This window comes from Neovison vison, chromosome 14 (genome assembly GCF_020171115.1).
Source record: "Neovison vison isolate M4711 chromosome 14, ASM_NN_V1, whole genome shotgun sequence".
Classification (NCBI taxonomy): domain Eukaryota; kingdom Metazoa; phylum Chordata; class Mammalia; order Carnivora; family Mustelidae; genus Neogale; species Neogale vison.
Window position 1 is genome coordinate 5,480,689 of NC_058104.1, and position 21,676 is coordinate 5,502,364.

General features: G+C 52.1%; 1 protein-coding gene across 1 annotated transcript in view; it reads right to left on the reverse strand.

Moving 5' to 3' along the window:
• The window catches only part of RADIL (Rap associating with DIL domain), an 84,096-nt gene extending 76,019 nt beyond the window's left edge, over positions 1-8,077 (reverse strand). Inside the window, exons 1-2 of the mRNA XM_044233591.1 lie at positions 8,005-8,077; positions 7,204-7,273 (exon numbers count right to left, since the gene is read on the reverse strand). Coding sequence (XP_044089526.1) covers positions 7,204-7,273; positions 8,005-8,026 — 92 coding nt within the window. The 5' untranslated portion in view covers positions 8,027-8,077. The remainder of the gene's footprint in view (positions 1-7,203; positions 7,274-8,004) is intronic.
• Positions 8,078-21,676: the final 13,599 nt, after the last annotated feature.

A 21,676-nucleotide genomic window follows, 5' to 3' on the forward strand; every position in this document is an offset into this window, starting at 1 on the left:
CAAGACCTCTTCTGTGATGTCACCTCAGCGGCTTGAAATCAGCCATGGGAACATTTATGCCATGAATATCAGCAAATGCTCTACACCAGTGTTTTGTTTTGTTTCTGAAATTCTTAAGAATGTTCAGCCCAGCATTCCTCCTTGGAGGACAGACGTGGGGGCAGTGGGTGTCCTTGAAAACAGGTGGTGCGGCCGTGGGACCTGACACTTGGGAGATTAGATAGTCCTGGCTTCAGAGCTTGGCTTTGCTGGATGGACGCTGGGTGCCCTTGGGGAAGTCGCCAAACTTCTCTGTGCTCTGGCTTCCCACTCTGTAAGATCAGCGAATGGACCTTACCCAGCAGAGGGGACTATGTCAACCAACGGGACAAGAGCGTCTAGGAAGCCGCCAGCACAGAGACCGGCCCCCGGGAGGGGCGCCCTTTGGGTAAAGCCTCTGCCACCCGATTCCTGCTCCTTCCCCTCACACCTGCGCTGCACCATACCTGTGAGTGTGTGTGTCTTCATACTCACGTGGGACGGCTCCAGGCTCTTTCGGGACCGCGCAATGTGTTTCCCAGAACCCACCTTTCAGCATCCGGTCGCGCAGTGTGTGTGGACGAAACTGACCAGTGCCTTCTTGACTAAGTCTCTAGGTTCATTTCCCAGACCTCTGAGCTCTACCTGCCTCTCTTAGCACCTGAGCTGTCCCCCACCCCTGCTTCCCAGCAGGGGCCTGACCACAAATGCAGGAGCTCAGTGGAGCTGTGGGAAAACATTCGGAGCTCCGTAGCATTTGCAGACGAATTTGGAAAGGAGAGCCTGGTGCGGTGAAAACCCAGGAGGGCAGCATTTTCCGGAAGCCCTCCAGGCCACCCCACTGTACTGGTCCCCCGCCCACCACCAGCCTGGCTTTGGGCCCTCCATCCAGGCCCCCTCGCAACTCCCATCCTGCCCCCATCCCTGCCCAGCGCTTTCCTAGGATCCTCCCCAGCCTGACCCTGAAAGAACGACGCTCAGCCCTGTTCCCACCATATGCACGATTTCCAATCAAGGGAAAAAGGCAGCTCTGGTCCGTGATGTTGGCTTTAAGCCCATCGGCCTGAAAGCTGCTGGCTCCGGGGACAGCCGTCAGCAAGCTCCGCTCAGGGCCTGTCAGGGATAGCCTGCCAGCTGGCAGGCAAGACTCTCCACCAGCCAGCACACCTGCCTTGGCTGGCCCTCATGAGGGCCAGGGGACTCGCTAAGCAGGCTGTCACCTCCAGGCCTGTCCCCCAGGCCACCTAACTCAGGAGCAGCAACAGAAGAGCCCGGAGCATGGAAGAGTCCTTCTGACGTCCTCACTGGTTCCCTGGGACATGACAGCCACTCTGCAGGATCGTTCTAGCATGTGACAGCCTCAGAAGTGGCCAGGAAGAGGGAGCTGGCATCTGAGTTCCCAGTGTCCTACCCTCTCTACCCCACCTGCCCAGCGTAAAGACTGGAACACTTACCCACAGGAGGGACTGGCCTGGGGAACATCTTTTCCTTCCCTGCACTGCTGGTGACACACTTTGGGGGAGGTCCGGGGCCTAGGTTTGGGTGAAATGGGATGCTGGGAAACTCACTTTCACAATGATGCTGAGGAAGAGAAAAGGTTCATGGGAAACATCCTGAATTGGACCAAGGGGAAGGAACGTGGTCACGGCCCTAAAGCAGTGTCCTCACCAGCCTGTCCACAGTCGGAAATTCCACCATTAGTGATTCACTCCTTTGGCCAGCACAGCTGACACTCCTGGATGAGGGTCATCTTCACTATCAAAGGCTGCTTCCCAAGGACAGATAAAGGAGCTAATCAGAATACCAGGCTGGGTATTTCACATTCATTACCCTACTGAATCTTAAAGCAAACTTGCAAGGTGCTGCCTTACTATCCCCATCTTAGAGCTGAGGTTAAGGAACTTGCCCAAGCCCTTACAAACAGAAGCAGCCAGACTGGATGTCAAGTCCAGCAAGACACAGCTCATCCCTTAAAGAGCTCCCGGGGTGGGAGGCAGGTGCAAAGACCAGGGTGATGAAGGATAGAGTTCCGATGCAGGTAAGCACGGGGGCAGGGTGGAGGGGGGGTGATGGGAAGCAGGTGGGAAGCCCTAAGTCAGAGAAAGGCCAGAAGTCCCTCGATACTGATGCCTGAGCAGGGCTTTGGAGGATGAGTAGGAGTAAGAGGGGTGGATGGGGGGTGAACCAGCACCTCCAAAGGTGGGCATAAAGGAGCAGGCTGTCTTGGGGAAAATCCAAGATCAAGTAGCCAAAAGGAGGGGACAGAAGGAGATACAGGTGTCACAGAAGGAGCTCAGCTCTGGGGTCAATAAAGAAGTCCCAGGTCAGTGTCCCTGTGCCCCCATCACTGGCAAGCCCCTCTCTAGGGGGCCCTCCCCCACAAACTTCCTCTCCCCACCCCAACCTCCAACCCTGACCCCAAATGACGGTGGGCATACTGGATGAAGGCAGCTTCTGGAGGCTGGGTGTGCCAGTGTAGACACACACACACACACACACACACACACACACGGCAAGCGGATAAAGCTTACCCCCAGAGTCTGTCAGCTCAGAACCCGCCTGTCTGAGGAATGTGTCTGACGGTTTCCTACTGGCTTCAGTACATGGGATTTCAGGAGCCCTGAAATACTTTGGAATGTACTAGAACTAAGCACAAGGCATCCTGTCTTGGAGGCTGAGAACTGTCTGCCTTGAGAGATGCTTGATTTGGAAATTCCCAGGTTCCCGTTCTGCTCAGGAGCTGGGCCTGGATCCCCTTCCCCAGTAAACATCCAAGTATCAGCTACAGAGGGGCCAGCCCAGGCCTGGGGGGATGCTCTGAGGACAGGTCCCTGGAAGCCTTGTCATGGGGCCTCTAGGGGCTTGAGAGGTAGGGGCATCCCAACACTGGGGACGCTCTGCCCAAATCCCTATCAAACTAGCCAGGCCTTCTCTCCAGGTCTCATCGGAGGAGCCTCCAAGGGCCGCTGCTCGGCACCAAGCAAGAATCTGAATGCTAGCATCACAAGCCCTGAATCTGGAGCAGGTGAGCAAGTCCCCCAGAACGAATGGCTCCAATACTTTCTCTGGATTTTTTCAGCAGAAGAAATGGCCAAGTAACGGCTTCCTCATCCCCTACCACTCACCCCTCCTCTGTTCTGAGAGGCAGCTATGCGGAGCAGAAGGCCAGCGGCTGCTCGGGCTGTCTGCCTCCGTCTCCCTTCACTGCCCCCCAGACAGCCTGCCCCGGGAGATTCCCCAGCAGGAGATAAGCAGGCTCCCCAACATGATCTGGCAGTGCTCCCACGGCAGGGCACACTGGACAGGAGAGTCTAAGGGGTGCCATCGTGAGTGATGAGTCCATAGGTTCGTGGCCACTCAGAGCCCCTCCCAGAGGAGAATCCTGATTCCGTGCCATGCTGCAGTTGATTGGTGATGTCTGCTGTGGTCACGGATATTCACCATCCCTGATCTACAGGCTGGGTGACCTCTTCCCTGAACAGGACACAATCCCCCAGCCAGGACTTTGGTCACAAAGGAGACCCTGGCCAGTGGGGTACGAACTACTCCACCGACTCCCACTACGGGCCCAGGGCTCCCCCCCGTCTGCCAGGACAGTGTCTGCTCCCTTTTCTGTGGATGTTAATGTTGGTTGAATTAGGAAACACTTGCCTAGAATAGAAACACGTTACAGGGTTAATTGCTTCTCTGCCAAAATGACTACATGCTTTCTTCCTCACCTGGGACCCGAAGGACATTCTGGCTGTTCCCAGGAGTAGCCTCCGACCCATCAAAACGCTGCCCGTGGACGTGCAGACGGGCCTGGGAGCCGTGCTCTGGACCAGAGTTCATAGAAACATTTCTCGCGATGCTCTGGCCCTGTGCAGTCTGGGCCGCCTCATTTGGACACCTTGGCCTGCAGGGTGCTGGGCAGATAGAGGTACCTCCAGATGGCATAGTAGTGGGTACCAGCCCCGAAGGCCACAAAGAGATGCCAGATGGCGTGGGCAAAGGGGATCCTCCCGTCACTCTTGAAGAACACCATACCCAAGCAGTAGAAGACCCCTCCGGTCATCAGCTCCCAGATGCCCTCGGTGTTGGGCTGTCGGGAAGGACAAGGGTGGGGGCACGGGTCAGAGAGGCAGCCGCCAAGGCTGAGAGCCCCCTCCCGCCACTCCCCCACAGCCCAAAAACGAAAGGAGACGTAGATGGCGAGCCAGCCCCGATGCCTGGGTAGGAGGTCTCGGTGCGTGTTGTCTATCCAACTTAATTATCAGATGTTACCATTTCTATCAAAATCTCGAAGACTATTCCAGGTTCACAGCAGCCAAGTTTGATGTATACTGTATCACAACTTTCTTAAAAGGAATACAGGTCCGGGATGAAGAATTATAAAGAAACCAAACAAAAAACATTAAGGAAAAAAGGAGTCGTCGCTTTCAGAGATGGACGCTGTTAACACCCACATGAGTGCTTCGTGGTTAAAGGGAATGGCAGAGACCGAGCGAGGAGAACCTGCCACACCATCACCCCCCCCAGCGCCACCCCCCCGTCTCCCCGGGGCCGCCCATACACCTGTTACAGGCTCCCACTGCTGACCGTATCCTTCCAGAAACACACGCTAGGCACTTCAGGGGGATGTACGAGGCCCAGGAACTGACTGTTCCAGACAAAGGGGTCCCTTCACCATCTCCTCCACGCTACAACTCCACCTTGGGTCACTGCCCTGTGGGGGGACCCGTCCGTGTCTCACAAGGACAGCCCCCTCCGGCTTCTAAACAGCTCCAACTGTATTTCAGCGTCCTTGTGGACACGGATGCCCTCGGTCCTCGAGAGCGTCATACTGGAGCATTAATGACCCAGGAGACCCAGCCCCTCCCCACTCCTGCTCCCTCCACCAGCAAAGGAGGCAGGCAGGACCGCACGTGGCGGTCATGGAGACGCGCCCACAGCACGTACTACGGGAGGAAAGCGAGTCGCAGAGAAGAGGAACAACGGAGTCCATATGTCTGCGTGGCCACGTCGATTTGCACAGAAATAAATAAATGAAAAGGACTCGCAAACTGAACGCTGGTTGCAGCTGGGGCACCGTACTGGGGAGGAGGGGGATGGGGGGCTTGGTTCCTTCACGCATTTTCAGACTTATTTTTTGCAGGGACTGTGTATTTAACTATACCCTGACTATACAGAAGTATATATATGTACTTAAACATATGTAATACATCGTTTGATGGATATTGTATACCTTAGTACTTATTTCATGCAATTTATAAAATTTATACATTTTTAAAAGATTTTATTTATTTATCTGACAGAGAGAGAGATCACAAGTAGGCAGAGAGGCAGGCAGGGAGAGTGGGGGAAGCAGGCTCCCCGCTGAGCAGAGAGCCCAATGCGGGGCTCGATCCCAGGAACCTAGGACCATCACCTGAGCCGAAGGCAGTGGCTTAACCCACCGAGCCACCCAGGTGCCCCTAAAATTTATACATTTTTAAGTAAGTTTCAAAGAGTTTTTTAAAAGTCTAAACTTTAAAAAAATATTTATCTAACATAAATTATATAATTTAATATTTAATATTTAATATACTTCAAAAAATTTTAAAAGTTTTTTAAAATTTAAATTGCTTTAAAATTTCAAAATATTACAATATAATAGTTGGTTTAATATAATTCATAAGATTTTTTAAATAAATTTAAGTGAATTCTTTAAAATTTAAAGAAATTAAACATTTTTCATTTAAATGACAGCATCCTTATTTTATTTTTTAAATACTCTTCATAGATTTTTAAACTCTTTTAAAAATACATTTAAATATTTTAAATTTTTTTAAATGTTAAAAATATTTATTATAAATTTTTTTATCAAAAAACAAATTTAAAAGAATTTTTTAAACTTTAATATTTGTTTATTATAAATTATATAATGATATAATGTAAAGTTTAACTTAATAATTTTCAGAAATTTTTTTAAAAATAAATTTAAATATTTTTTAACTTTAAAAATTTTTAAAAATATTTAATATAGATACAATAATATAATATTTAATTTAATATTATACAGCCTAATAGATAAATATATATATTTAAATAAAAGTGAACGTGGAGGGGAAAAGGCTGTCTGTGAGAATAAATACAAATCATTGGGAAAATGCTGAGCAGACGAAATGATGGGGCCACAGATTAAAACATAATTAAGCTACCTTAAGTAAAACAGCTTGGTGTCAGGATAGAGATGGGCCCCTGAGCGACACAGAACTGAAATATCGAAGGGAGACCCCCCATCTACGTGTGAATTAAACGTGTGACCAAAGGAGCTCATGGAAAGGACAGATAATTGACATCACTGACTAGGGGCTCGGGGACGGATCACCGCGCCCAGGAGAAACCACAGCGGGAAGGTTAAACCACAAGACAGACAGGAGAAGACACAGGTAAAGATTTACGTGAACTTGGAGAAAGAAGACCCTCCTAGCCATACCGCTTGGGTTTGTAAAGCTATACAATGTTTAAAAACCCAAAACCCCTGCTAAACGCGACGATGTAGAATTTTACCACCTCCCAATAACCACTGTATAAGATAATAAACTCGGGAAAGGTGCCAGGCTGGTGAGTTCACTGTGCCCACTTGACAGATGGGACAACGGAGGCTGGCAGAGGCGAGGTGGTCCACGTGTGGCCCACCCAGCTGCTTCTCTGCCTGGGCTCTGCCCCTCACGGGCCCAGGCGGAGCGGCCCAAAGATCCTCGTCCCCACGGTCAGGGGGATGGGGGCCAATCTCAGCTCAGCCACGCAGGGCGGCCCCACCCCCGCGCCAGCCAGCCAGGCCGTCATGAGCAGGACCTCATGTCCATCTCCAGGGACTTGGGACTTACTATGTCCCAGGCACCGTCCTATTCGCTGTCCGTGGGTCTTCCTATCGAATCCTTAAACACACAGGGAGCCTGACACAGGGATGGGGGCTGAAGCGGGGGGGACGGGGGCTGACACGGGGAGGGTCGCCGTGCTCCCTGGAGGTTAGGCAGGGTCAGCCCCTGCAAGGCCAGGGAGTCGAGCCCCCCAGGGCAAGCCTCTCTGCTCTACTGAGCACCTCTTGAGGCCTCAGCTTGCCCAGGCACCAGAGGCGGGGCTCAGACACGGCCATCCCCAGAGTCACTCGGGGTCCCTCCAGCCCGCTGGGAGCCCCCTGGCCGGGTGGGTGGGACTCACCATTGAGAGGATGACCAGGGCGGGGAAGAAACCCATGACGACGTAGCAGAGCAGCTCCACCAGCTTGTACCTGGCAGGAAGACAAGCCATCTGGGCCTCGGGACAGCCTCCCCAGGAGGAACGGCACACAGCTCCCCGTTCTGGGTAGGAGGGGACACCCCAACCAAAAGAGTGAGAAGAACGCCGCCCTCTGCCCAGCCCTCCCGGGCTCTGACTTCACCCCGGGACACGCGGCAGGTGCCGGCAGAGCTGGGTGGCCCTGGGCGGCTGTCCTTCCCTCTGGGACTTGGTCTCCATCGGTGGGAGAACAGGCCAGAATTGTCCCTGCTAAGTATAGTGCATGTGCGGGCCCCTGCCACATCTCGGGCCAGGGACTGTCAACACCATAGGATCCCAGGACCTCTTTCCCGCCAGGCCCAGGCAGCTGCCCTCCATCCATCCGAGTGGCTTCACTGGCTGATAGATTTGCCCTCCCTGGAAATTCCAGAAGTCAGCTACTCCTTTTTGCTTCCATAGCTCTGTTTCCTTCCTCATACAGCAGAATGGAGCCTCTCCCCTCATCTAACAACCCAGCTTAGGGAACACAGGTAACACGGAACCTACAAGGTCTTTTTCAAAACCTCTTCAGATCGACCCTACAGGCTGTGGCTCTGGTGGCCACCCCCCCGGGGCCTGAACCCCAGGATGCCGGGCAGAGCTGTGCCCTCATGTTTGGGGGTCATCCTGGGGCCTCCTCTCCCCAAGACCAGGGAGGAGGCCCAGCCCACCCAATCCCCTGCCCCGTCCCCAGCCTTGGCTTACCGCTCGTGGAAAAAGAAGACATAGATGGTGCCCACCGAGGCCATGATCCAGACCAGCCAACGCATATGGGAGGCCCAGGGGCCCAGCTCCCGAAGGTTCAGCCTGAGAGAGAGCCAAGGGCACAGCCTGAGGGGGGTTACCGGGGGCCCAGCCCCTCCTGGGAAGCCAGAGAAGCCCTGGGCCCCGTGGCTCTGCAAGTGGGATGTGGGCTCTCAGGGTGGAAAGACAGACAGAAACAATAAGCAATGATTAGAGGAAAAGGCTCTTCCTTCCTGATTCTCCCACCAGCTTCCGAGAGCAGGCTTCTCTCTGCGCTGCTGGGCTGAGGCCATTTCCCCTGGGGCAGGCACCTGCAGGGGCCCGGCTCTCTCTAGTATTTGGCCACAGCAGCAAGGCCACACCCACGGCCCCCTCCAGCAGCCTCTCTGTCACCCCGTGGGCAAAGGCCAGGCCCTTTCCGACGAAAGCGGGGGGATCTCTGCCCTGGACGGAGGCGGGCCTGGTCTTAGCCGTCCCTCGTTATCTGTCACTACGGGCTTCTCTAGATTTTGTGTTTGACCTTCATTAATCGATTCTCCCCTCCTCTGATCTTCTACGATGAATCCTTTATACCAGATGTGCCGCGTTCAAATCATTGTATAGTTTCTGTCTCCCAATGGCACCCTGCCAAATACACCACGCTGTGGCATTGTCACAGCAGCTGGGAACCAGGAGACCGGTCCGTACTGAGGTGCGGACATCTCCTGGCGTGTCGCTAGATGTGGTGGCGGGCAGCGAGGGGAGAGTAACAGGACTGCGTTATTCGCACACGTGAAGAGAGACGTGTAACTGTGTGCGGGACACCGATCAGAGCCCCTTGTCGGGTGGGGAGCAGGAGATCCTTCTAGAAATGGTTGATGATGGCAGGGGTTGCGGGGGAAGGAGCCTTTCACTTTTTTCTGGAGTGAATTTCTTCAATGAGAATGTCTTATATACAACCTCTGTCCACCCCCGTGTCCCCCAAAAAGCAATAGGCTCTGAGTCCAATTGTTATTATGAAGTTCATGTATAACTGGAAAATCTAAAGGTAATAAATAAATAAATAAATAAACTGACGCCTTACTCGGAAGAACCATCAGTGAGGATCATTCTAACTGGCTTTCCAAACAGACACAAAACAGGCCAGTGGGAAGGAGAATCAGTATAAAATGGGACGGAGGGGACGGGCGGAGGAAGGGAAGGGAGGAGACGGGCTCAGATGGGGTCATGGGGAGCCTCGATGACACAGGTCATTGCTTCCTAAAATATCACACTGAATCTCCACCTGACTTTAAAAGAAGAAAATGAACCCTCCCCTCCCCCCCCAAAAAAGTGTGCTGCATTGCAAACAAATATTTCTGCTCCTCGCTCGCTCTCTGCTACTCCAGAGGCTTTCAAGAATCTTTAAGAATAGGGGCGCCTGGGTGGCTCAGTGAGTTAAAGCCTCTGCCTTTGGCCCAGGGTCCTTTAGTCTCAGGGTCCTGGGATCGAGCCCCGCATCAAGCTCTCTGCTCAGCAGGGACCCTGCTTCCCACTCTCTCTCTGCCTGCCCCTCTCTGCCTGCTTGTGATCTCTGTGTGTCCAATAAGTAAATAAAATCTTTAAAAAAAAAAAAAAAAGCATCTTTAAGTTTGTATTCCGGAATCTTACATGTAAATCCAATCTATCAAAAACAAACATAAAAATATGGGGTTTCCTGACTGAGGCAAGGATGGGGGAAACCCATGGTCACGCACACCCCCACCCCTCCATGGTCTTCTGGGGACCTCCAGGGCTTTTCAGAAAACGGCGTGAAAACTATTCAAAGAAAAATACCCACCAAATGATTCTACACCGCCTTGCCCCATGTCCCGCTTTCCCATGCACCCAGCCCGGAAACTGGTCACCAAGCCCCTTTGTCTGTCTACCTCCTCCCACACATCCAATCAACCCGCTCGGCCACATGAAACTGTTTCTGGAGGTCCGAAAAGGCCGCCTCTTAGCAACGTCATAGGATTCAAGCCAACACACCCACGCGCGGGTACTAAGGAGACTGACTGTGGCAAGGTCTCTCCTACCCAAGGGACAGAGCGCCCCAATCCCAGAAACATCTACAAGCAGGGGACGGCCAGGAAATGTTATGCTGTTGTAGAAAAACAAAACAAAAGACGGGGCATTCTTCAATGTACTAATGAGAGTCGCCCCCGGTGAAATCACCAAGAGAGCAAAAGCAAATCACAGTTTGTATAGTGCCCCTCCTTTTGTATTAGAAGGCGGAGGAAAAGTATGAACACAGATGCATTTACGGTATTATGGGCACACACCTGGGGCTCTCTTTGCACAAAATAACTCTGGAAAGAGACTCAGGAAACTGGTCGTAAGTAGTTGCTTCCAGAAGGAGAACGGGCAGAGGGCGTCTTTTTACCGACATGCTTTTGTGCGGGGGTCAACAGATGACCCAGCCAAAGAGAAGACATTCAGAGAGAGGAAGCCAGGCCAGGCCCCCCACCGCCTCACCCATGCCCAGGAAGATACAGAGATACTCACCAGGGTGCGTAGGACGCCGCGATGAAGAAGTAGATGACCATACGGTCGAACATGTGCAGGCAATGCTCCACCATCCTGGGGCAGAGAAGGGGTAGGGGACAGGGTTAAGGTCCCAGAGCCACGCCCTGGGACAAACGTGCCTCCTTGCCTGTAGGTGCAGAGGGGACTGGGCTGGGGGCTCGGGTGCCAGCATTCTGGTTCAGGTCCAGGTCTGGAGCCAGAAGACCCAAGTTCTAATCCCGACCTCACCACTTATGGACTATGACCTTGAACCAGCTCTCTGATCTGTGGGGTGGGGAGGACATCAGCAGCCCATCACAGGGCGGCCGTGCGGGTTAAGCACATTGGTACTTAGCATAGCACCGTGCATATCAGGATGTGCTCGATAAACGTTCACAGTTTTTGTCGTGACCTCACGTTGAGTAGCCAACGGTAGCCGTCAAAGTGTTTGCCCAGTGTGGTGGCCAACCTCCAAAATGGTGCCCAAAGAGCCCCACTTGCTGGTATCCACACCCATGCGTGGTCCCCTCCCACGATGAATAAGGCAAACACATGTAACCAACAGAGGGCTGAAGAAATATGGTGATTTCTGAGGCTGGATCATAGACGCTCCAAGGTTTCCCGTTATTTAAAACCCCTGTGACTGGGGCGCCTGGGTGGCTCAGTCGGTTGAATTGGCAGCCTTCAGCTCAGGTCACGATTTCAGGGTCCTGGGATCGAGCCCCGCATCGGGCTCCCTGCTCAGCGGGGAGCCTGCTTCTCCCTCCCTCTCTGCCCCACCCCCTGGCTTGCGCTCTCTCGCTCTTACTCACCCAGTAAACAAATAAATAAAATCTTTAAAAATAGATAAAACCGGGCGCCTGGGTGGCTCAGTGGGTTAAGCCGCTGCCTTCGGCTCAGGTCATGATCTCAGGGTCCTGGGATCGAGTCCCGCATCAGGCTCTCTGCTCAGCAGGGAGCCTGCTTCCCTTCCTCTGCCTCTCTGCCTACTTGTGATCTCTCTCTCTGTCAAATAAATAAATCTTTAAAAAAAAAAAAAAGATAAAACCTCTGTGACGGAGGGTAACGTATTACAGAACCACAGATAACTACTATAAACTGATTCTGCCCAGAAAACTGCAGCCCTCGGGAAAACAGACCGGGGATCCTGCATGTGGTTTCATCGCGTGTCCTCCTAGAAATGAAAGTGGCAACAGCAGCTAGCGTGATGCGTGCAGTGTGGGCCGTAAGCACATCACTGGTCTAAGGGTATTTATGAGCATTAACTTCTTAATCCCACCTGGAAGGCAGGTGCTGTTTTTTTCACCCGCTATGTGACAGGAGAGGGCAGGAAGGGCCAGCACAGTCCCACCGGGGGTTAAGCGGGCCTTAAACCCAATGACTGGTTTCTTAGTGAGAAAAAGGGGAGGGAGATTTGGACAAAGATCCACACAGGGAAGAAGGCTGTGTGAAGACACAGGCAACGGGGAGTGAGAAGCCGGAAGTCGAGGAACATGGGGGCCCCCAGAAGGTGGAAGAGGCGGGATTTTCCCCTACAGACTTTAGAGGGTGCACAGCCCCACCGACGCCCGGATCTCGGCCTTCTGGCCTCCTAAACTACAAGAGAATGAATTCTGTTGTTTCCAGCCGCCCCGTCCGTGGTCTTTTGTTGCAGCAGCCACAAGAAACTCATACAGTGGGGCAGGACCGAGACCCACAGAGAAGGCAAGAACGGGAAACAGGAATGGGGGCTAGAGCGGAGTCACGGGGCGCCTGGGGGGAGGAGGGGGCCGCTGCAGCTGGAGATGAGGGGTCACTGCAGAAAAAGGGACAGAGCTTCCATTCAGGAAGAGGAAGAAAGTTCTGGAATTGGGCGGTGGTGTTGGCGCCACAGTGTGAATGTGTTTAAAGCCCCTGAGCTGGATGCTTCAGGCGGGCGAAGAGAGTCCATTTATGTTATGGGTATTCGCCCCAGTGTTTTTAAAAATGGAAAGCAAAGCAAAAATTTAAAAAATCCGAGACAAGGCCCAGACCGCAGAATTATTGAAAAGATTACGGGTGATGTCTGTACACGAGGCCTGGACCCGGTGCGGTGGCGGGGTGTGGGGGGTGCCCAGAAGGGGGAGGTCATTCTGACGGTTCTGACAGTTAGGAGGGTCCCCCGTAACAATACTGGGAGCTGGGGGCTTGCTCTCCGGGCCTCTTGGGGGTGAGCAAACGAGGCTCCTGGGGGGGTGAGGTGGTCTGCCCAGCTGGGACCCAATCCTGGGTGGCCAGCCGAAGCAAAGAGCGTGACAGTCACCGCCCCAGACCCCTCTGGGTTCAGCTAGGCACGCCCCCCACCCACCCACCCCGGTCATCTGCCCGGCCCACATCGCTCCCGTGGACTAGGCAGAGGCACCTGAGATGGCTCTTCTTCCAGGAGATGGTGTGGAACACGGTGGACACCACGAAGAGCCCACAGAGGCCAAGCCCATAGACCCAGGCGGAGATGGTCTCCCAGTCGTCGTCGGACAGGAAGTAGAGGTTGGAGCTGCCGAGGATGCTGGGAATGATCCAGAGCTGAAAGCAGAGAGGGGGCGGGTGCTGCAGGGCCAGGTTTGGGCGTGGGGAGTAGGGAGGCACGCAATCCCTGAGCTTCCCCGAGCATGTGCCCACCGTCTCCTCCAGACTCGCACCGTCCAACAGAACCTCCGTCCCTGGTGGGAAGGTCCCAGACCAGCACCATCCAGCGTGGGATCCACTGGGCCCCTGACATCCGAGCACCTGAGTCGTGACTTGCCAATAACGTGAAGTTTTTTATTTTATTTCATTTTCATTGATTTTAGTCTCAATTTCAGCCACCCCACGGAGCCCGTGGCTACCATATTGGCCAGCACGGCTCTAGAGAAGGTCGTGGAAAACACGAAGGCTCCCCACCTCAAGGAGCATCGCCGGTCACCAGCCTCGCGGTCCCCGGGCACGCCACGCTGCCCCACACCCGTGTGGTTGCCCATGTAGTTAGCGCCTTCTGGAGAAAATAGACCTCCCCACCAGGCCCACCTGGAGAGCCCTTCTCTCTTCACACCTTGGTTAACCCATCATTTCCCTGGAGAAGTCTAGAACTCTCCAAAGCACTTTCAGGGACCCCCCTGAAATTGTGCCCAGTTCTTTGTATCGGGAGCACCTTTTCAGGAGAAACAGTCTATGGTAGCCCCAGCCAACAGAACTGTAACGTGAGTCGCCCAGGTCATCTTGGATGTTCTGGGACCCGTGTTTTTAAAGGGAGAAACAAACAGGTGAAATGAGCGTGAATACTATATTGTGTTCAGCCCAGTAGACCCAAAATACTGTGTACTATACACAAACAGATTAAGGAGATATTTTACATCCCGTTTTCCCTGCCATGGCTTCCCAAGTGGGCATGGAGGTCACGCTCCCGGCACACCTCCAAGGGACGCGCTGCATTTCAAGGACATGATAGCCACTCGGGGCCAGCAGCTACCAAACCGGACAACGTGGGTCTAGAGTTTTCATGATTTCCAAAGGGGTCCCCTGCCCAGAGAAGGATTTCTTAGACAAGACAAGGACTCCAGGCAGAGGGAACGGCATATGCCCAGGCCTGGAAGTGTACCTTCTACCCGGGAAACAGCTGGAACCTGGGAGAAGGGTGTGGCGGGGGGACGCCAGCAGACTTATGAGCTAACACCGGCTGCAAGCTTCCTACAGGGTCCAGGTGCCGTGTAGGAACCAGGGAGCCAGGAAGGTTCACAGAGCAAAAGAGAGGCACGCTCAGTACCACAGTCCAATGTACCCAATGTACCCAATGTACTCTCTCCAAGGGTGAAGAGGCTGCTCCCCTCCCGCCTGAAAGTGTCTCCTGCTCTCGGCCCCCCAAAAGCCAACTCACAGCGTGGGTGGCACAGTTGGCCGCATGCTCGTACTCGGTGGGCTGGTACCTCTTGTGGGCGGGGACTCGGTGGTTCATGAACCTGGAAAGACAAGCATCATTCCCGGAAGCTGGGCCAGGAAGCCGGGAGCAGCTGTGGTCCCAGGATTCCCAGGAGACCTGACGTTGGGGGTCCCTCCTGGTGGGAAAAGAGGATCCCTCCCCTCCCCCGCCTCCGTCTCCTCCCCTCCCCCTCCTCCCTCTCCCCCCTCCCATCTTCTCCTCACCTCCCTCTCCCCGCTCTTTCTATTACACTTTTTTTGAACTGGCCAGCATGTAGTAGTGCCTGATCCCCAATGTGGTATTCGCTACAAAACTTCGCTAAATACAAAATTCTCTTCACTTCCTGTTTCTCCTTTCTCTCCGTCTCACCGACATAGCGCAGGGCTCCCTGCTCGTACAGCCTGATCGGGTCTCACTTGTGCCCCCACCCGCATAACCACCACCACGCAGGAGGAGCCCGAGCTCATGGCCTGCCCCTCCCAGTGACTCTTCCCTCAAGGGAAACCACTTGTGACACTGTCATCATTGATTAGTTTGGCCCGTTCTTGAACTTCCCATCAATGGGATCACACAGCACAAATCCTTCTTTGTCTGGCTTCTTGGGTCCCACGTGACTTTGGCGAGATTCATTCATATTGTTGGACGCAGGGATCGGCTGTTCTCATTGCCATAGAGAATTCCAGACACGTTTTATGTTATCCGCTCTCCCGGAGGTGGACGGTCCGATCTGGGGCCACCACGGAGAACTCTGCTCGTAAGCGTCTGCACACACTTCTTTTGTGACCATCGCACTCATTGCTGCCCACGTAGGTCCACATGTGGAAACGCCAGTAGGCTTTATCTGGAGCAGTAGGCATTCCTGGGGCCCCCTCTAGTCTCTCCTTTGACCATATTGGAGCTCAGACGGAGACAATGCCCCATTCATTTTGCAGAGGGGAGGCTAGAGCGCAGAGTATAGGAATGTTGCCCCCCACCCAGGTGGGACACAGGCGGGCCAGGCTGGCGTGACTCTGTGTGTGGTTGGGGGGGGGTGCGAGTCAGGCTGGGAAGGTCGCCCGGCAGGGTGGGGAAGGGGCATCAGAGAGCTGGGGGGTGAGTCTGCAAGTACCTGGTTCCCTCCCCGGACTACACAGGCTCAGGATCAGGGAAACGGGCCGTTCACCTGTTCCCCCTGGACTCTGCTGTCACCCGCCCCCGGATGGAGTTAAATTCCACTGCGACATCAAACACTTCCCCCCAGGATCCCAGTAATTACTCTGAAGACCCACAGACATAAGGGACGGGCATGTGGCTCAGAACAAAGGGCTCAGCGCGGAAGAGTTCACAGAGCATTTACGGAGCACCTTCTGTCTGCTGAGTCCCTGCCTGGTGCAGGTCACCGAGCATATCCTGGGCTTTTGGGTGCTGGCACCACATCATTACAGATCACAGAGCATTTATGAAGCAACTTCTGTGTGTTGGATCTATGCCAATAAAGTTCACAGAGCATTTATGGAGCACCTCCTGTATGCTGGATCCACATTAAGCATACTTCACTGAGGATCTGTCAATAACTCTATGCCAGATCAGTGCCACACAGTTCATAGAACATTTTTAAAGCACCTTCTGTATGCTGGTTTTACACTGAGATCTAGGGACAGTGGGTTGGAGTGACCTGACCTTGCCCTCAAGGAGCTCACAATCCAGAAGGCACCAGATTCAAGCAGAAATCCCAATACCATGTGATTCATGCTCCCCATCCTTTCAGGAAACCCTCAGGAGCTCCTACCACATGCTGGCTGGAGTTGAGAGGAGGGATAAGGCAGAGTGTGAAGGACTCCAAGAGGGCGCAGGCTCCCCAAGGCACGGGCACACCCACATAGCACCCAGCTCCACAGTGGGCACCGGCCAACAGGTATCAAGGAATAAGTGAGTTTACCAGACAAAAAGACAGGTAGGAGAAGGAAGGGCACTGGCCCACGGAGAAGTAGACATGGATATGCCGAGCAGGGTGGCAAGCAGCCCAGTGTGTACGGAGCAGTGTTACGGGCTGGTGTCTTTCCAAAATTCCTATGTGGATGGAGGTCCTAACCCCCAAGGACCTCAGAAAGTGACCCCATCTGGAAACACAGCTGGTGCAGGTGTCCTCAGTTAAGATAAGGTCCCACCAGAGGAGGGTGAGCCCCTAATCTGTTTATGGGGAAAGAACCACCGAGCGGAAGCCCACGAGACAATGGAGACACAGATCACAGTGCTGTGACCACAGAGGGCTGCTGAAACCATCGGAGCCTGGGAGACTGGCACAGAAGCCTCTCCTTCAGGGCCTCAGGAAGGAGTCAGCCCCGTCGACACCTTGGTCTTGCACTTCCGGCCTCCGGAGCTGGGAGACCAAATTTGTGTTCAGTCACCAAGTGTATGGCCATTTGTACTATAGCCCTAGAGACACTAACATAGGTAGGCACTGTGTTCATTTTGATAGATGCCGCCCAAAAGCCCCCAAGAGGGCTGTGCCAACGAGGCTGAGGGCGGGCAGAGGCCAACTGTGCAGAGACACGGCCGGCGTCTTTCTCCAAGGTGGAAAACCGAGTCTGGGGCTGAGGGAGCACTTGTCCTCCTGCCACCAGGCACGGCCCGGCCACTCTCTCCTCTGCTCCCTTAACAAACACCAGTAAGCTACCCATGGTGCCAGCCACACGGGTTCAAGGGCGACATCGCGTTGCCGTGGCGACCCACGATGGGCAGCTCTTTATTTGTTTCTGGGTTTCACAAAACCCTCCTTGTCTCTGCCCCGTGCTCCAGCCACTGAACAGGAGAACGGCAGGCGAGAAAAAGGCTGGGAGAAGAGGGCCCAGGGCCCCGGGGCAAATGCCCAAAAAACAGAGTTCCCACAACCCTCCAGAACCAAGAACTTTTTCTTTACCTCCTTGTGGCCTACTTTCTTCCTTCAGAGCCTCTAGGCAGACATTTCTTAAGAGAACAACAGATTGTTTCATTTAGGTTGTCACTTTTCCTTTGCATTTACATATAGTATAATTTCTTGCCTTTTTTGCTACCCAGTATTATGAGCTCAGGCAAATGGAGACTGACGTCACCACCACCACAATCAAGATTAATAACAGATCCTTCATCCTCCCCAAACACCCACACACGGATCCCTGATTACCCCTCCCCAGGGGCGTAACCACCACCCTGTTCTCTGCCCCTATAGCTTTGTCTTTCTGCGTGTAAATGCCCTCGCAGGGTTGGCCTGCAGCGGTTTTGTTTTTGGGTTGTTGTTTTTTTTTATGTCTAAAAAGAATTTATTTTATAAAGTCAAAGTGCTTTCAGGTGGGAAGAAATGGCTCTAAAAGCCAAGCAGGGATTTACTTAGTTCTATTTAAAATCCATCTAAGGGGGCACCTGGGTGGCTCTGTCAGTTAAGCATCTGCCTTCCGTTAGGTCATGGTCTGGGGGTCCTGGGGTCGAGCCCCGCATCAGGCTCCCTGCTCGGCGGGAAGCCTGCTTCTCCCTCTCCAGTTCCACTCTGCTTGTGTTCCCTCTCTTGCTGCCTCTCTCTGTCAAAAGAATAATAAAATCTTTAAAAAAAATAAAAATAAAATCATCTAAGATAAACTTGTTTTATACAAGGAGAAAATGGGCCTTCCTAAATCACACATTACTGTTCTTGGCGATTATTCTCAGCCCTTCCATCTTCTCTCTCTCTCTCTCTCTCTCTTTTTTTTTTCCTGCATAGCCTTTTGAGTTTGGCTTTTTTTACTGGGCATCATGTATGTGAGGTCCATCCGTGTTGTCACTGTGTTCCGATGCCTCCTTCCTTTTTACTGCTGAGTCCTATTCTGTTGTCTGGACGTACAATAGCTTGTTTATCCGTTTCCCAGTAGAGAGATAAGGGACTCGTTTTTAACAGATGAAGCATATAGATAAAATTTAGAATGTTCTAGAACAGAGCTGACAGGCAAGGAGCAGCCTTCCAGATTTTGGGAAGTTCCTCTCCAAAGAGTTGATATTTCCAGGAGGCTGTTACTAGTTAAACTAAAGGAGGGAAGAGGGCCTTTCTGCCTCCTCTCTGAAGAACAGAATCACCATTCCATGGCCAACCCTTCTGCTTAGATAACCGTGGGGCCATGGCATTTGTGAGGGAAGGGGAGGGCAACTCCACATGGAGAGCTCCCATACAGAGTCATGATCCAGAGTCCATGCCAGCAGGGAGGCAAGGACAGAGGCTGAATTCCATTCTAAACAGATGAAGTCAGGGCTTTGGAGCTGGGCATAGCTGCATGGAAAATCTCTGCAGAGTTACTTAGGTGCTTGGAGACCTGGGGGGAAATTACTTCCCTTCTCTGCACTGCAGCTTCCTTGTTTAAAAAAAAAAAAAAAAAAAAAAAAGAGACACTGCTACCAACCCTACAGGTACCATGAGGTGATATGGCTCAAAAGTGGGGCACCTGGATGGTTCACTCAGTTAAGCAACTGACTCTTGATTTTGGCTCAGGTCATGATCTCATGGGCCATGAAATTGAGCCCCATGGCAGGCTTTGAGCTCAGTGGGGAGTCTGCTTCTCCCTCTCCCTCTACCCCTCCCCCTGTTCATGTTCTCCCTCTCTCTAAAATAAGTAAGTCTTCTTAAAAAAATGGCTCAAGAGGCCACAAGAATAGACACACTTTTCACCTCTTCCTGGAGAGCCCAAAGAGCCCAGGCACCATTTTTCTTACTGATGGTTGACCCACCCATGTACCTCCCATTAAAGCCCACCACATCCTAGCAAAGTAGATATTATTATTCCAATTTGAAGGTGAGGCCATACAAGGTTAGGCCAGTGGTTCTCAGCCTCAGCTGCACAAGGACGGGCAGGTCAAAAAAACCATGATCCACCCATATGATAGGATAGTACTCAGTGGTAAAAGGGAAGGACATTCTGATATCTGCTACGCATACAAACCTCAAGCATGGGATGCTGTCCCATGAGTGGAAGAAGCCAGACACAAAAAGTCTCATATTATATGGTTCTTTTTATATGAAATATCCAGAATAGGCCAATCCGTAATGACAGAGATTAGTGGTTGCCCTAGGCTGGAAGGAGCAACCACTTAATGGGTACAGGGTCTCCTTTTCGGGGGATTTGCCATTCACTTTAAAATGGCAAATTTGGGGGGGCACATGGGTGGCTCAATCAGTTAGGCATCTGATTCTTGATCTCAGCTCAGGTCCTGATCTCGGGGTTGTGAGTTCAAACCTTGTGTTGGGTTCCACACTGGGCATGCAGCCTACTTTAAAATGAAATAAAATAGGAAATTCCATAAGTCAACTTCACCTTAATTTCATTTTTTTTTAATTTTTATTTATTTATTTTTACAGAGAGAGATCACAAGTAGACAGAGAGGCAGGCAGAGAGAGAGAGGGAAGCAGGCTCCCTGCTGAGCAGAGCCCGATGTGGGACTCGATCCCAGGACCCTGGGATCATGACCTGAGCTGAAGGCAGCGGCTTAACCCACTGAGCCACCCAGGCACCCTCACCTTAATTTCTTTTAATGCTAAGAAAAAAAATCACCCAGGAAGCTATTAAACATGCCAATGCCCCCAGCTACATCCCAGATCAAATCATCTGGAATCTCTAGAGTTCCACGGCTGGGACCCAGGCATCAGTATTAAAGCTGGGACATCAATAGGCCGCCGAGACAGAGAAGCACTGAGTGAGGTACATGAAAAGCCCAAGCAGGAAAATCCCAGTAAAGGAGTTAATATGAATGTCTAACAGTAGATCAGTGGTAAAGACATCCAAAGATGCCTGGGAAAAAAAGAGGAGAGGTGGATGGTATTGGGGTTTCTGGTCACAAAGGACTTTGGCTGCCCCTTATTTCTTTGAACTTGTAGGACTTAGGTGGGAGATCAAAGGAGATTTTCCATTGCCCTATACTGTCTGAATTTTTATGGGATTATATTCAAGGTCTTTGTGTGTAATTAGAAGTCAGTTTTTTTAACTGTGTAATGACATAGGAAATGTTTGCCATATATCTTTCATCAGGTGGGAAAGTGACTATATAACTTATTATGATTATAATAAGGTCAAAATATGTATACAGATGGAAGAAGTCCCATTAATGCACAAAAATGAAATACATATTTGTGGTGAGGCCATAGGATTCACTCTTTTTTTTAAAAAAAGATTTTATTTATTTATTTGACAGAGAGAGAGATCACTAGTAGAGAGGCAGGCAGAGAGAGAGAGAGAGAAGCAGGCTCCCTGCTGAGCAAAGAGCTCTATGCGGGACTCGATCCCAGGACCCTGAGATCATGACCTGAGCCGAAGGCAGCGGCTTAACCCACTGAGCCACCCAGGCGCCCCTTCTTGCGACTTTTTGATACACATTCAAAATCTTTCAGAATCAAAAGTTGGGGAAACTTCTCTTAGGATCACTATGCCAATGCTTTTATGATGTAAAGATCGCAACAACAGAAGACCAGTCCTCTGCTGGGAGGTGATGTCACAGACACGATGGGGATGGTCACACGGAAGACAGCAGTGGGAACTTCTGGAGCCCAAAGGGCAGCAGGAAAGGAGTGGGAAGGTGGAGGAGTGCTCAGAGGCTGGAGCTGGAGGGGCCCGCCAGGCTGGAGTGGGAGCTGGGCCTGTGGCAGGGGTCAGGAGGCAATGCCAGTCCCAGGATCCCAGCATTGCAGCTCCAGAACCATTCCTGACTCATTCCCCAGGAAACCGACCCTGCACTCAGTGCACAGCTGCCCAGAATAAAGGAAGTCCTGGAGGACAACATCTGGAGTTAGGCTGTCTACCCATGTCCCCCTACTCTTGTAGGGCTGACAGAGCTTTCTCAGCGGCTGCAAAATGTTGCCTTATCCCCATAACTCCCTAAAGACATTATCAATGCACCTCGGTATTACAGATCTCAAATTTGAACATTTTTAACTGATCATGAAAAGGAGAAGATAACGTGACTTTATAAAATGTTTTCATTGGCTCTCCCACTGTCCACAAGACAACAACCATACTTCCCAATACATTTCCAGTTCCCAACTTTGGAACTAGCTGGATGGGAAGGTGGGTAAGTAGACCAGAGAGAGAGAGGCAAGCGGCTTGATAGGCAAGTAACTAGGTAAGTAGATATTCGTCTGGAAGGTTGGGTGGATGGATCCACGAATGAGAAGATGGGGAATGAATGGATGGATGGATGGATGAAGGGGGAGGGGTGGGTGAGTATGTGAGTAGGAGAGATATGTACACA